The 15,333-nt window shown below is 41.4% G+C and overlaps 1 protein-coding gene across 1 annotated transcript in view; it reads right to left on the bottom strand.

Annotated features, from left to right (window-relative positions):
• The window catches only part of myo10 (myosin X), a 122,155-nt gene that overhangs the window by 73,378 nt on the left and 33,444 nt on the right, over positions 1 to 15,333 (bottom strand). Inside the window, exon 2 of the mRNA XM_026149129.2 lies at positions 9,084 to 9,182. Within this exon, the coding sequence (XP_026004914.2) occupies positions 9,084 to 9,182 (99 nt within the window). The remainder of the gene's footprint in view (positions 1 to 9,083; positions 9,183 to 15,333) is intronic.

The raw sequence follows: 15,333 nt of genomic DNA, 5'->3' as shown, positions 1-15,333 counted from the left end.
GACCCATCACTGCAGGAAGGTCTGGGCATCTTTCAGAAGACAACTATCAGATTCTGAAGTAGAAAACTGTCCTCACTGCTGGACTCTGTTGGTAATCGCTTTTATTTAACTGCTATAAATTCATCAGTGAGGTATTACGCCATCTGACTTTAAGTCTAGTTGGCTTTGGGATGGAAAATGCAGAGCAGCCAAACCCTCTGCTGTCTCAGCCTTTTCTCCAAACAACCAAACCACGAAGTATTTTCAGCAACACGCATGAACGGGGCATTTCCCAGATATTTCAGTAACCTTTAGCAATGACACACGAGGTGAAATAATGCAGCATTTCAGTTATTGCAGAACTTCGGGATACAGAGCATTACAGCACATTTTATCATCCTCTCTTCCAACAACGGCCTCTACTGGAAACAAAGTGCTGAACATAATGAGACATTTAGCAGTAAAAGCTCAAGATGTTACCGACCAATATATGAGCTAAAAAAAAAAAAAAGAGTGAATACTGGACTTCAACACATTTCACACAAGAACAAGCCGGCACATTAAAGACCAGCTAATGTAAAAATGTTTCCATTCTCACATGTGGTTCTGCTGGTTAATCAACAAGAACTTTAAGGCTACAACAAAACTTGCAGTACAAAGAAGAACTTTTATTTCACAAGCTCAAAAATGTTGGTCAAGCATTAAAACTGTTTACACTACAGGTGTAGCTGGTGCTTTAACTGCTTCAGACCTTATCTTCACCGTACACTTTGGAATTACATGAAGCCCAAAGCCTAAAAATCCTAAAAACATTCAGGGAGTGCTGACTTCATGTGAAAACGGCTTTAGAGACGAGCTAGAGTTTGCATATTCACCACATTAAAACAATCACCACTCCAAAGGTCATTCTGGGAAATGGTAAAGCCGTAGCTTATAGGATACCAAAAGAGGAAAAAGTTGGCTTGTGGTTTCAATAGGCTGGAAAAAACATAAATAATGAAGTGAATATTCCATCATTTGAAAATTTGAAAAACAACGTAACAGAAAATTACAGAAAGACGTTACAAAGATGCCGTGTACTTTAAATTCTTTCTTTTGTCCACATAAACTATTGTTACCAAGAATAAAAATGAGACCCTTATGAACCAGCCATCTCAGCGTATCCACACACACAAACTCAAACAGCAGAGGGGCCCTGAAGCCATTCGGTGACCCGCTGAGGCCGAGGGACTCTTCCAGAAGAAAACAAGTCTCTGTCTGAGGAGTCGATCACATCTGACCCCCCACCCCCACACACACATTAACACCAAAACTGCCCTTCAGCATCCTGCCAGGCTTCATTTCTCACATTCCTCTCTCGGTGACGCTTCAGGGGATTCAGTTCATCTCTCAAATGTGTTTTTCCTTTAGATGGATGAAACGTGATCGAGTCCAAGAGCCGTTCAAAACCTGCCGGCATGTTCAGACGGGTTCATTACTCCAGGTCAGAACACCACATAAGTCAAAATACTTTGACTTCTGGTAACGAAAGCTAAACTGAAAGAGGTTTACACTTCTGTAGTCACCTCACTTGCAGTTTCCATGACTTCTATTTTACTAACTTCGACATGTCTCTGACATCCCCCCATACATTCCTGTAGCACCTGTTTTCAAACTATATATGAAACCCTCAGCTATAGCGCTCCTGTCTTTAAGTTTCTCAGTTATTCATCTGTTGGTGTCGTCTTGAAGTCTGTCAGGTTTGTTCAAGATGATCTTTACAAAATGTCAACACTAATCATAATAAGTTCAGCACTAATGTTGGGCTATAAATGTATGAAGCATCCTTAGTGTGTTTTGCATGATGTTAAATTTCCCCAAAAACCTGAGTAATTTAATTTAGCCACTTCTTAGCAAAACGTTTTTCTGTGACAAACAGCAGCTTCAGAATTCATGTCTAAAGGTCTGCGTTAAACAAACTTTATTTCAGGCCTCCAACAAAAACTAATTCAAACTGACTTCAACATGAGAGAACAGTAAAGGTACAAATATGAACTCATTTCCAAGTTTTAAGAATCATTCCCGGGGCAGAAAGGTTTAGGTTGAGCCTCGTCATTCTGTAACTTTCCAAGAGATCATAACTCGTGTGAATGGTGAGTTTGTCAGATCACAATCACAGTCGTAAGATCAGGATTTTAGGAGTGCAGAGCTCTACTCTCTATGGGTCATAACGGGATGTGGCTGTTTCCCTTCGTTTTTGTTGTCTGACAGCAAACATCTGAGAAAACAAGAGCTTCTTTACTCGGCCACATTAAAATGCTGACTGCCTCAGATGAGGGAGTTGCTCAAGGATGTTGACTAAACTAGCTCAACACTCGGTATACGTCAGTTTGGCATGGGCTTTGGGCTTTTTAACTTTTATGTGTACAATAAAAGGCATCGCTATCCCAAAGTAAAGGAATTGGGAAACCCCAGAAAGAAAGATGCGTATATGAATGCCATTTCAAACTATTTGCTTTTCCCTATGAGGCAAACTGTTGTACGGTGAACAGTCTTGTTAGACTAGTCCAATGTAAACACTGTTTATAGCCAGCAGTCAAACATGCGAGCCCTGAACCTTAAGGGCAGGTATTTACTTTTTACACACCTTTATCTGTCAGGTAACAACTTCACCTTCACCTTTTCACTTTGTACTTATTTCAACTAGGATGTTACACAATGAAGTTAGAAAAAATCCACCTTTTAACACCCCAAAAACCTTGAGCATATATATATGGCTCTAAATACCATCTCTTTCCTTATTTTCCTTTTAGAGGTTCCGTCCTGGATGGAAAATGGCAACCTCTTATGTTATGAACAGTATTCTATGGTTGTAGCACTAGGAGAGCACAGATTGTTCATCCACAATGACCCAATTAGATTTCTAATTGGTTCAGTTGTCTTCGTGGAGGTCCACGCCTTGAAAACAAAGCCACGGGGGCCCGAGCGCTAAGCCTATAGTGACAGATGCTAACAGGAGTAAATCTCAGTGAAACAAAGCCATTACACAGCATCACTGCACGCGAGGAGGATGCAGGGGTGGGGTCACTGCTGTACTCCTGGATCAACAGGCTCTATTCCTGGATCAAACCGGATAAACTCTGTTGTTTTTGCTTAGATGGATCCGGAAAGTGAATTCACTTTACGTTCAGGCAATTAGAGAGGAACTTAAAATTAGCAGCGAAGGATTTTCCCTTCGACTGGTCCATCACGGTGATACTTATTCCATGGCCTGTTCTCTAAGAGAAGTGCAGATTTCGTCAGATTATCAGCTAGTAGCTCGCTCTGAAAGTCTCAAATGACCCCAATAATTTTTTTTTTTAATTTGCTACTTTTTTTACTTGAAATATTGCCAATATCTTTTCATAAAGCAAAACAAGGGGCTTCTGAATCATTTTATCCTGGCTATATGTTTATAATATAGCCTTTAGTACTTACTTTTTCTCTATTTTTTGCTTATGTGAAATTTTCCTACTTTTTTCTATCAGTTTGGCGAGCCACATGGCTGTAATTACCACGATGAAAGGATATGAGTCAAAGGTGTAATTCCCAGACTAAAAACAATTTAAAAGCCTTTATCTGCTTCTTATCTTTAGCTTCAGTTTATAAAACAGGGAATTTCCACTGTGGTGTTTATAGTTGTTTGATACTACTGCATGTAGTCTCCATGGGGAGTCTGACAAATCCTCTCAGGTGATTTTGCTTCTTGGATGTTTAATCTACAAATTTTTAAATCAGGGGGAGTGGAGACGTGCCCGCCAAATGTCCGAGATAACAGCTAGCCCAGAGCTAGTTCAGCTAGTTCTATGCTGCTAGTATTTATATTGTTTTTGCACCCACACCTATTAGAACAGGTGTGGGTTAACAAAAGCCTTAATGAAACAGCATTAGGACCTAAAATGTCTGAACATCAGACTGAGTCTGTGTGTTAACAGACACCAAAAGGCTGCAGGCGGCTAATTACTTCAGTAACATTTAATAATCACTCTGACTTTTCGTGCCAGTAATCAGTTTGTCAGGAGAGGGGAAATGAAACTCTTCATTATGTGTTGTTAGGAGGGAAAACTGAGCCCTCCGGCCCCTCGCTGTCCCTCGCTCTGTCAGCGAGTTGAACAGGTAACCATCCACTCTCCTCCAGCTTCACTCCCCCACCTTTCATCATCATCAAAAGCAGCAGCTGCTCTTTGAATCACCATTCATCTCCTCCTGTATTGTCCTGCAGTCAGTGAAGGAGGAGGAGACTGTCTGCACCGTCAAAAACACTGAAACCCGAGCAAGACGAGAGGAACTCTGCAACCTCTGACAGAAAGGTGTCCCCACACACACACACACACACACACACACACACACACACACACACACACACACACTCTCTCTCTCTCTAACATTTAACAGCACTTTAACCACTGAAGGCCACTCAAAGCTTCATTATTCTTTCTGGGTAGAAGGAATAAAAGTTTGAATTTTATCCCGAGTCTGGTGTCACCAAATTTATCCTCAGGATTAAGAGCTCATCAGATTTAATGGCTTTAGCAGCTAGATTACACTCAGGCTGAACACACTAATTCCAATTAGTTCAATAGTTTGTTGTTTGTCACTAAGTGTAAGTGACACCGAAGTAACAGAAAAAGGACACATTTAGCAGCAGGGTGCTTAAACGCTGACAGAAAATTAAACGCTTGTCTTTGCATTACTTCAAAAAAAGGAGAAAGAAACATTCAAAGATTGTTGTTTGACCATGTGCAATAGGAATAAATGACACGTGTACACATGTGCACAGTGCTGTAAGCAACAGGTTGGGCTAATTTTATATTTGGCTAATTTTGGGAAATAATAATAATAATTAAATACAACTCCACTCCAATAACACACTTTTATTCTTTAAGCCTTAAAAACCATCAGAAAGCGTGCAGCGTTGTACTTGTACTAGTGAAGCACTTCAGTAACTTATGAGCCCACAGCGTTCACTCTGTAGCCACTGTGATGTTAACAGTGTTGCAGTAACGTGTTTCTGACTCGTCAGCTTTGGATTTCCTCACAAGGAGCAGCATTTGCGCTGAAGCTGAACAGGTGACCTTCATCTCCAGTTACACACAACAGACAACTGGCAGACACACACGAACACACACCTTCATATTTAAATCTATGAATTAGAATGAGTTCACACAAATGCACAAAAGGACAATGGACATGCATGCAAACACACTTGTTTGTATCACGACTTCAGCACTCGCTTAATGATACAAAGGAGGTACGATGTCTTGCTCAAGGGCACACACTGCAGTCACATACTGTTTTAAGGCACTTTTTTTAGTTACAGGAGAGCCGACGGAACAGAAGGCCACTCCTGATGCTAGTCACACTAGTTTGTGGTGTGCAGTAAGCGATTATAAGTAACCATTACTAGTATTGTTGAGGCTCTTGAGCAGAGTGTAGTGCCTTTATGTTCTTAACTCTGAGCTTATCAAAAAGAAACCGTTCAACACACGATCCTCAATAAGATTATCACAGCTGTTTACAGCAACTGAAGGAGCTGAGAGAAAAATAAACTATATGAGAAAGAGGAGATATAAGACGAGTAATATGAAAAGCAGAAATAAAAGGAAATCAAAAAGATGAATAACAAGAAAATATAGAAAAAAGACAAGGATGGAAGAGAGAAAAATAAGAAACAGGTGGGAACCCAAGGAATAATGAAGAGATCGAAGGAAAAATAAGGATTAAAGAGTCATTTAACATTTAAAAAAAAAACGAATCCCAAAAATAAATGAGAGAAAATAAAACCCAAACAAGTTAAATTATCAAATGATTAGAGAATTAAAATAAAACAATTTAAAAAAGAATTTAATTTTAAAAAATAAAGAAAAATTAAATGGACAACAGAGATGGATGTATTGGAAAAAAAAAATAAGAGAAAGACACAAGAGAAGAAACAGGTACAGGAAGTGAAGGTACAGGTAAGATGAGTAATACGAGGAAAACTTTATTAACAAAGACAACTTTATCACCACAAAGCATAATTTGTTTGAACTGTGAGGCTCCAAAGCAGCGAGTCAGTTAGCATGCTACGGGCTGAAATTTATTACTTGGAATAATGAAAAATGGCTTGTAAGAGGGAAGAAAAGATTTCGAGTTACTTGGATATAAAACCATTACAACTCATCCTGAGGGGAGCATGAATGGTGGCACTACAAAAAACAAATAACAAACCAAAGTGTCTCCTATATCTGTAGGATCTGTCTGATCCACGGATAGCTTTGTTAAGGTTTCGAGCTAATTTATCATGTAGATGTGGAAAAGCAGAGATTTTTCACTCAGTAAGAGAAAACTTTGACCTGCTGGAAACACATTACAAGTTTTAAGAACGCCAAGTTCACGTGGACTCCTGAGGCGACAGATGTAAAGAGAGACGGACCCCTCCATCCTCTAGTTGACATTTTTTACTGTGGTGAGGAGAGTCATTAGCTTCAGTGGACGGCAGGTCTAACAGACTCTCTGAACGAGCAGAGGCCAGGAGATAAGAATGCCTTAATCTGCCAGTAAATCTTCAGGACAATACTTCAGCTCAACATGACCCTAAATCCCTCAGCACTCACATTTAGCGGCTGTCCTCTGGTAGTGACCCTCTGCTGCTCACTGGCTACACAGGAAGTCTTTGTTAAAGCTGTCAGCACAGGAGGGTAGTGCAGAGTAAATCCACCCAAACAGCTTGCACAGGTTATTGTTTGTTGGCCTGATTTTAAAGGCTTTGGTTGAACAGGAGAATAGGTGGCAGTGGAACTCACTGAAGCACAAACATGTGGAAGATTGCAGATATTAAACATCCTGGACTCTTTCAATTCCTAAAAAGGTTCCTCTATAATGACTCTGTGACCCACGGTTTGGCTTGTTAGGGTTTAGTTTAGACAAGACCACCTTTTTTCCTTTTTCTTAAGCACTTTTTTTTCTCCAGATTCAGGTTTTTTTTGCAGTTTCACTTCCCCACACTTGCGTGAGTTCAGTGAAATGACAAATCATTTAGTTCTTCTCCTGCTGCTGGTTCTGGTTAGAACTACTAGTGTAGAAAGACTGTAAGCAGTTTCAGTTTAAGCGTGTCCGAGGGACGAGAACCTTCTTGAAAAAAAGCTGACATACCTGAACTACCTGGTCAACGATTCAGCTAACAGAAGACAGAAAGTTCACGTCAAGTTAGTTATCACTGACGCAATGTCAATTATCCGAACCACCACAACTGGCTATGATCAAGCTCCTCACCTTATCTCTTTATCACTGTTGATATTGCACCAGTCCACCTATCAGTCTCCCACTTGGCTCTTCCCTCACGCATGAACAAGATACCATGCCATGCCACGGCCCCACACAATCTGGAGGGGCTCAAAGGTGGAGAAAAGCCGACCCCAAATAAGCTGCATGGGTCTGAGCTCCTGTAGACCAACTTCCTGCAGGATGGGCTGTTGGTGTCTGGTGCAATGTGGATTGGGTAATGATCAGTTGCCAAATTTGGCATTAGGGAAATGGAGTAAAGTCTAAGTGTTCCAAATAGTGGCGTGACCGATGTCTCCACACCAACATGTGGACATCAGCCATAAGAAGTTGTCTCAGTTTGCAAGCTGTAGTTCAGTTACTCAAACAATCATACAATTAAATTCATTCATCTGCCAACGCAACATCCTAAAACACAGGTGTCGAACTCCAGGCCTCGAGGGCTGGTGCCCTGCAGGTTTTAGATGTGTCCTTGATTCAACACAGCTGATTCAAATGGCTAAATTACCTCCTCAACATGTCTTGAACTTCTCCAGATGCCTGCTAATGAACTAACCATTTGATTCAGGTGTGTTGACCCAGGGTGAGATCTAAAACCTGCAGGACACCGGCCCTCGAGGCCTGGAGTTCGACACTCCTGTCCTAAAAGGTACCTTCACATTAACAAATGTATCCCATCCCAACTAATACTACAAACAATGAAAATAATATTAGGGTCTACTTTTTGTTTCGATCTGCCTATATAAAGAAACGCAACAGAAAGTTGGTTAGACACCCAGCAATCCAGATGAGAACAGAGGTGTGACTATCTACAGGAAGCCAGCCAAATGCTGCTCTTACATGTGCTCTGGTTTGTTGACACCACATGATGCTGGCACCTTTGGCTGTCTTTAAAGTGATTACTTTAATGTTTGGAGTCAATAGACCACCATTGTGTGCAGAAACCAACTTTTTGGGTACTCGTGACACTTCAGTCCAAATCTATGGAACAAAACAGCTCACAGAAGATGTTTTCAAATCTAACGTCAAAACCTCCTTGATTGATTGAGGCATGTTAATTCTTAATAATCAACCCAAAACAATGTAAACCCAGTTCCATCTGCCCTACATCCTCCATATCCACTGTTTTGAAAACATGTGGATCAAAGATGTTATGCAGAGCCATATGGAGTTTAGGGATTTTGAGCTTATCCCAAATTATGGGAAGATCTCGCTAAGCCTGGGCTTTCTTATCAGCAACAGAACAGGTGTGGGAAAGATGGGAATGCTTCTTGTCTGCTAAGCAAACAGGCATATAGACTTAATGTTTTGTCCCAGTAGGATGGAAGGACACTCAAAGAAATGTAACCCTCAGAATCCAAAATTTAACCTTGGACTATACCTGCTTTTTAAGGATGTGCTATTTTACTACATCCAAATTTAATGTTAAGTTTAAGCAAATTGGGCCAAAAAGGTCATTCTACCTGTTGTGTTCTGTGAGTTTTTGCTCCCTCGATGCACTTTACACCTCTTACTTCATATTTTAAAAGTACTACATAGGTCATCTAACTCGTGTTTAAACACTGGATCTCCGGGCCAATCTTTGACATAACATGTGACATACACCAATGCAAATCAGAGTAGCAGGGAACCACCACTGCTAAGGAAGTCTCACCTTATAGCCTAAAAGGCACAGACTTCATTTTAACAGCTAGGTGATATAAAGAGGTCCAGCTAAACTTTTACTTCCATAATGAACATGTATGTCTGCTAAGAGAAGCTCATTATTTGGCACTAACAGTCAGTAGAGTTACTCGAGTGTTACCTGCTATAGTTGTTCTTACCTGGCCATAGTCAGTGGCAAAGACAACAACACCTCCGGAGCAAGAGGACACGGTGCTGGGAAGGAACTGCTCATCCTCCCGTAACCACACCCGGTCGCCCTGCAGAGGAAGAAGAAAAGTTTGCTGAAGACTCTGAATCAAAATATGACATTTATACATTTGTCTCTAAACAATTAATCAGTGATTTTCTGTCATCAATGATATTGCATGAATGGGACCATTATATACAACCTACTACATTTCTTTTTTTAAACTGATAATTTACAAAGCAAAGGGCATCTTAATTTGTTGTTGACCCTCAACAGATCCTAACCACACCTATGCTATTACTGCATAACAGAATCATCTAAATAACTGAATTAAAACCCAAGAAACTGCTTCATGTAACCTAAAAACATTAGAACTCTCTCCTTTTAAATTATTTCGCTTTTAGGTTTCAGATCAATCCAATCTTGTGACTCTACACAACAATGCTAACTGAGTAATGGGATCCACTTCTGCGTCTGGTTTTTTTTGTACAGCACTCTAGAAATCTCAGGGAGACAGAGAAACGTAACTTTATGACAGTATTTAAATAGACTATTTCAGAGGTGGTGCTGTTGGTATATTTTGTCCTTTGCTAAAGACACAGGCTTTCATGTTGCCACGGCATGACCTTTCTCTGACCAAAAGCAGAGTCTCTGCTTTCATGAAAACACGGTAAGCTGTGCAGTGTTTAGTTTCAGAGGTCTCCACCTGCCGTCACCCAGGAGGCCAGTAAAGCTGCATGTTTATTGATGCTTTTTAGCGAGGAGTTCCTGAGAGGACTTTAATACCTGCTGACCAGTCAAGTTTACTGCCACTGGTTTCTACAGCGTTTCTCCTTAGGGTTAACAGCTAGATATGAAATGACTAGAATTCCCCTATTCTTTTGTGTTTGTGGAGGATTAGCAGGGAATCTGTGGAATTTACAAGAGGAGGTCTGATTCTTAACTGCATGTTTAGACGGTTGAAACTTTGTTTGAATCGTTCTTTTGGCTTTGGAAACCTTTAAAAATAATAGCTTCACATCAAGAAAAGCTTTAGTTCAGACAGTGCAGATCATTGATGGATTCGTTTGTTTGATAGGACAGTTTCAGACTAGAAACCAGCCTCCCTGAAATACGACTGAGCTACAGAATCGAGGGGCCCTTCGAGTGGATTCCCTCCTAATCGCATAGCCACATGCGCTGTTGTTCATTAGCGTGGCAGGCTAATGCTAATGGCAAAAACAAGCTCTGCACTTCACTGAGAGGCCCCTCCTCTCTCCGAGCTAGACATACATGTGACCTTTGACCCATGGGCCCTCACTCAGACAGAGCTGCCCTGGTGCAGCAGAGAGGGGCACCTGGGTGGGAAAATGTTAGCAGATGAATGAATGACTGGAGTAAAACGTGCACACACAGAGTAAAGCTCAGCGTTGCAGTGTCAGCAACAGATCAGAGGGGTGCTGCGTGTTGTTCTAAACCCCTGACCGCTCGTCTGTGCGGAGGGAAGCGGCACAGTTCAAACGGTCCTGGGATCTCCTGGTGAGATATAAATGTGGCAGTCAGAGGGACTCGAAAAGGAATTTCTCTTCTGATCCCAATTTGGTCATAAGAAGTCTTACAGAGAAACTGCTCATCATTCTTTACTTTGTTTGGCAAATTATGAATGAAACCGTTGTTATATGAAGTCCTCAATTTCGTCTTTGTTTTAGTTGCTAGTTTTTGCATTCCTTGCTTCTTTGGTTTTGTCTGCCGTATTATTCAGACCTGCTTAAATGACCGAACAAAAGGTAAGAGGGAGAAGAGGAAGGTCCCAAGAGTTTAAACCTTAAGTGTTTAAGATGCTTTTCTGCTTTTGCTGACCACCTGAATGTTCTCCTCCTGTTTAACCGTCTGAATGAACTTTTCCTCTCACGGTTGTGTTGAAAGAAGTCGTCTCCACATGAAGATAAAAATCCATTTTGATATCTTCATCAGAAGATCGTTTACAGGCCTCAGAATACATGAGGACCAAGAGTGTACCGTTGTTCTCACATTATATTTAACCAGGCCTGTTACCAATGATCATGATGTATAAATCAGCCTCTCTCCCATCGCACCATGTATCTATATCCCCTTTCTGTTTTTTAAAATTATCATTTACCGGGTTGGGTTCGTGTTATGAATGAACACATTTTAACCCCAAACCATGACCCTCACGATTCCTGAACCTAAGTGAAAGCGAAATTAAGCGAGTGAAACAAAGGCAAAACACAAATGAGAGCTCTAAACAGAGGCTGGGCAGACAGCGGCGTCGGATTCTTTGGTGCTCCAGAAAAGAACCGAACAAAGGAAGGTGCTCCATTGTAACACGCACAAAGAGAAGGAGTGTGCTGTTTACCAGCCCGGGACATATGGACATTCCTGGTGTGCACCAGCACGGGAATCTGATGCTCGCACCAAGTTTGGATGTAGAAAGCAAAAGGAGGGTCTCCTTCCACCCACTGGCACACTTTTCAAGGCTCTTTTACCTCTAAAGACACCCCCCATCCCACCCCCAAATACACACATACATTCATTTTGTTTGTCCATCCTCTCTCTGCTGAGAGAAGAAAAAGAGGCATCCAGCACACATCTTATCCTTTCTCTCCCACCCCTCTTAATCTTCTCTGCATCTCCTCCTCCCTGAACTCTATCCCTACATGAACACACACACACACACACACACACACACACACACACACACACACACACACACACACACACACACACACACACACACCCCTATTTCTAAACAAGGGATCTGGGCCAAAAGACTCCGCTTCACCTCCTCTCCGTCATTCATCACCACTGATTGCCTGAACTTTGAACATCAAAGATCTCATTGGTACTTTACAAAGGAATGAAGAAATTAAGGACCTAAAGTTGCATCTGTTAATGGATGAAAACCACACAGAGTTAAAGGCTAATAAAACTAGCAAACACTCAAGAAGCACGTACCACGCTGCACAAAGCTTCAGTAACTGATATAAGGTGGGCTGGTTAAAGGGGAAATGGTCAAGAAGGTAATGTTTTTAAAACAGCAATACCACAAAAGTTAAGTGTATAATGCATATTTTTACTAGATTAGATCAAGTAGGCAGAGCAGAGGTTTCTCAGACGGCTGCACACAATTCCAACGTGCACGGAAGAGAGGAAAAGTGTTCAGGCCAAACATGTAACAGACATTTGGTGATTACATGTAAAGTCTTCCAAACACATGACTCAATGCAAACAAACAAAAAAATCACTTCACATGCTGATGTACAAGCCTTTCAGCTGAAATTATTCCACACCTGTAGAGTCTCCTTATACCGCCAATAATCACAAATAAATCACAAGCTCATCATCGCCAATTAAAGGACATCCAAAGCAGTAAAGCTCAACTTCAATGAGGAAAGAGAACAAAAGAGGAAACGGTCGAAAAAGATGTTACTGTTACTGTAAATGATTCTGCCCATCAGTCATACTTTAGAAACGAATAATTCTTCATTGCTAGGAACAAGTTTAAACACATCATTAACAGGTTAAAACGCCAGCATTATTTACAGTACATAGAACATTACTGCGTTTCATCTTGTGGCGTTCATCAGGGTCACAACTGAAGCCAAACACACTGGTCTAGCAATAAAGGTGGTCTGTATGCAACGAGTGATAAGAGTTCTGAGCTCTTTAAAACGAACTCGTGATTTGATAACAGAGCATCAGTACCTGATAAGAGCACAACATGTGTTCCTGGTCTGTTGCAGACTACATAAAGACATGTAGTGCATCAGTTTCTTCTAATTAACTTTTCTTCAGGATCCAACCAATGGTTCAGATAACACAAAACTACGTCAAATTACAAAGAAAGTTCTGTTGAAGCAGTCAGAGAATTTCAGCTCGTAAAAGCTTTCAAAACCACATCAACACAAAACCACCAGCCAAAATTAGGAAAAGTGAGACACCTGTACAAATCTGCAGTTACACTAATTTTCTATCACCACATTGACATGAAAGGAAGCGGGGCCTCGCCGAGCTAATGTCAACACATGAGCTGGGAAACGCTTGAGAGTCTCGACTGGGACTGGGAGCTGCGGATCAAAGCCCAGCTGTTACACCAGAAAGACCTCTGAGCCCCTCGGTCCAGCTAAACCTGAACAAACTCTCTCACACACTCAGAGGTGTCCGAGTATGACTGGTATGAACAGGCAGGATAATTACAGTGGGAAAGAAGCTGCTGAAGAATTATGTTGGATGCCCCCTTACACCAGAAAAGAGGTACAAGTGTTTGGATATAGTGAGAAAGAAATAGCTTTGAGTCATAATTGGTTTTCTGAGGGTAGACACATGTTATAAGAAGTGCTTTGTGCATGGTTTTGGTGTTTTTGCAGGCTGTCTTATCCTATCAGATTAAAAATAATATATATAATAGTGAGATTCAACCTTCTATTTTTAGTCATTTTTGATTCATTAGGTTTAGAGCTTTATCCATCCTCCAACGTATAATGTCTTCTGTAAACATGTTGGACGCATGTCTCAGTTATCCAGGGAGATGCTCTTTTCTGGCTGTTATCTCAATCCTGACACCTCCTCGTGGCCAGAGCCAAAACACCAACACAAACCTCCCACCCTGAAAGCTCTGGGAGTAGAATTCAAGCAGTCATCCATCGCCTGCGTGTATTTTCCCTGAGTAACCTCGACATGTGTGGCTAATACTCTCCCAGCAGGGAGCTGGGGAGGGGGGGCGAGGATATGTTCGGGGCTGGGAGCGTTCATACGCCATCGGTGTCGGGAATGAGCAGCTGCCTTGTTTGGGAGATTCCACTTCCTCTCCGACAACAAACTGAGTCTTGTGCTCGACCACAGCTACCCCCTCTATCAGCGCCGTCAATGCAAAAGCCTGTGAGGCTTTTTCTTTATCTTTTCGTGAGCATTAAAACTTTGGCTCAACACAACTGCTGGTATGTTCTCTGGAAGATGACCCGCTGCTGCTCCTGCAAACAAACGCCACTATTTTCTTCCATCTTCATTTATTCCTCTGACGTTCAACTGCTGTTAACAAATAGCTAGAATAAATGAAAAGCCTGCCTTTACACGTATGTATCTGCAAACGAGGAAGCAGCAGTCCAGTTGTTTTCTAGAAGAATCCATGCAATGTGTTGCTGCTGCTGAACTTTGACCTCGTCTACACCAGTTGTTCTGAGACCAGGCACATCTCCAACAGCTGCAGTCCTCCATCAATGTTTGCAGTGAATCTATCCTACCACAGTATTCCTTCAGTCAACTCTGAAGCTCTAAAGAGAACTGAACGTTATGGTGGGTGTTAATGGCATCGTTGCCAGCGAGATGTCTGCACTGCTTCCCTGCATCAGTTACTTGTTGGCCAAGCCACTAGTGACAGTATACGGCTGACAGGCCGCTCAAACACCTGGTTATGGTCCATGTCAAATCTGCTCCCAGATTTCACACTTGTTTCCGATATATCTGAGGTGAAATCCGGGCAGAAACTGCCATAGCATAGCATCTGCACAAACAAGTACTTTAAACAGCTTTAGGAGTTTCCAGAGAGCTCAGTTATATAAAGGAAGGTCCAATTGTTTTGATAACTGATCTTTTCAACCATCGTCCCCAACCTTTTGAAGTAATTTTGACCTGACAAATAACACGCCTTACTCTGTGTTACAGACACCCCAAAAGATTTGTGCTTAACTTTTGGAGATGTGAAATTTCCTATTTTATTAGACGGTGTTCAGTTCATCCATACAGCTTATGAATGCTGATAACTGGGCGCTCTTTTGACTAAATATAGTGACCTTTGGCTCCGCTGTCTGTCTATTTTTCACTCTGGTTGATATTCACTGATCTAAGATAGAAGATTCGTGTGCAGTCTTCATATAACATTTAGCATCTGACATCTTTGTTTCTTTGTTAACTGAAGAAAAGTGTTCAGGGTCTATACTGAAATGAAGAGTTTCATTTATTTACCTTTATTTTAGCAGGGAGAGACATTTAGATTAAATCTTTGTTATACAACAGAGACCTGGCAAAGCAGCAGCCGTACATCAGTGTTGATATATGATACTACCTCTAATCATCAGAATATGATACAGTCTGCCAAATGGTACTTTAATCTCGTCTCCAACCCTCAGTCGTCTCCACCTGCAGATCATCAGGTCCCCTCAGTCAGTCGAGTAGAGCGGATTATCTGCCCCTTGTTTATACAAGCCCCACATGCTCATCACACC

The sequence above is a fragment of the Astatotilapia calliptera genome, chromosome 18, assembly GCF_964374335.1.
Source record: "Astatotilapia calliptera chromosome 18, fAstCal68.1, whole genome shotgun sequence".
Classification (NCBI taxonomy): Eukaryota; Metazoa; Chordata; class Actinopteri; order Cichliformes; family Cichlidae; genus Astatotilapia; species Astatotilapia calliptera.
The sequence above is the reverse complement of the archived record's forward strand: the minus strand, read 5'-3'. Positions and strand labels throughout refer to the sequence as shown.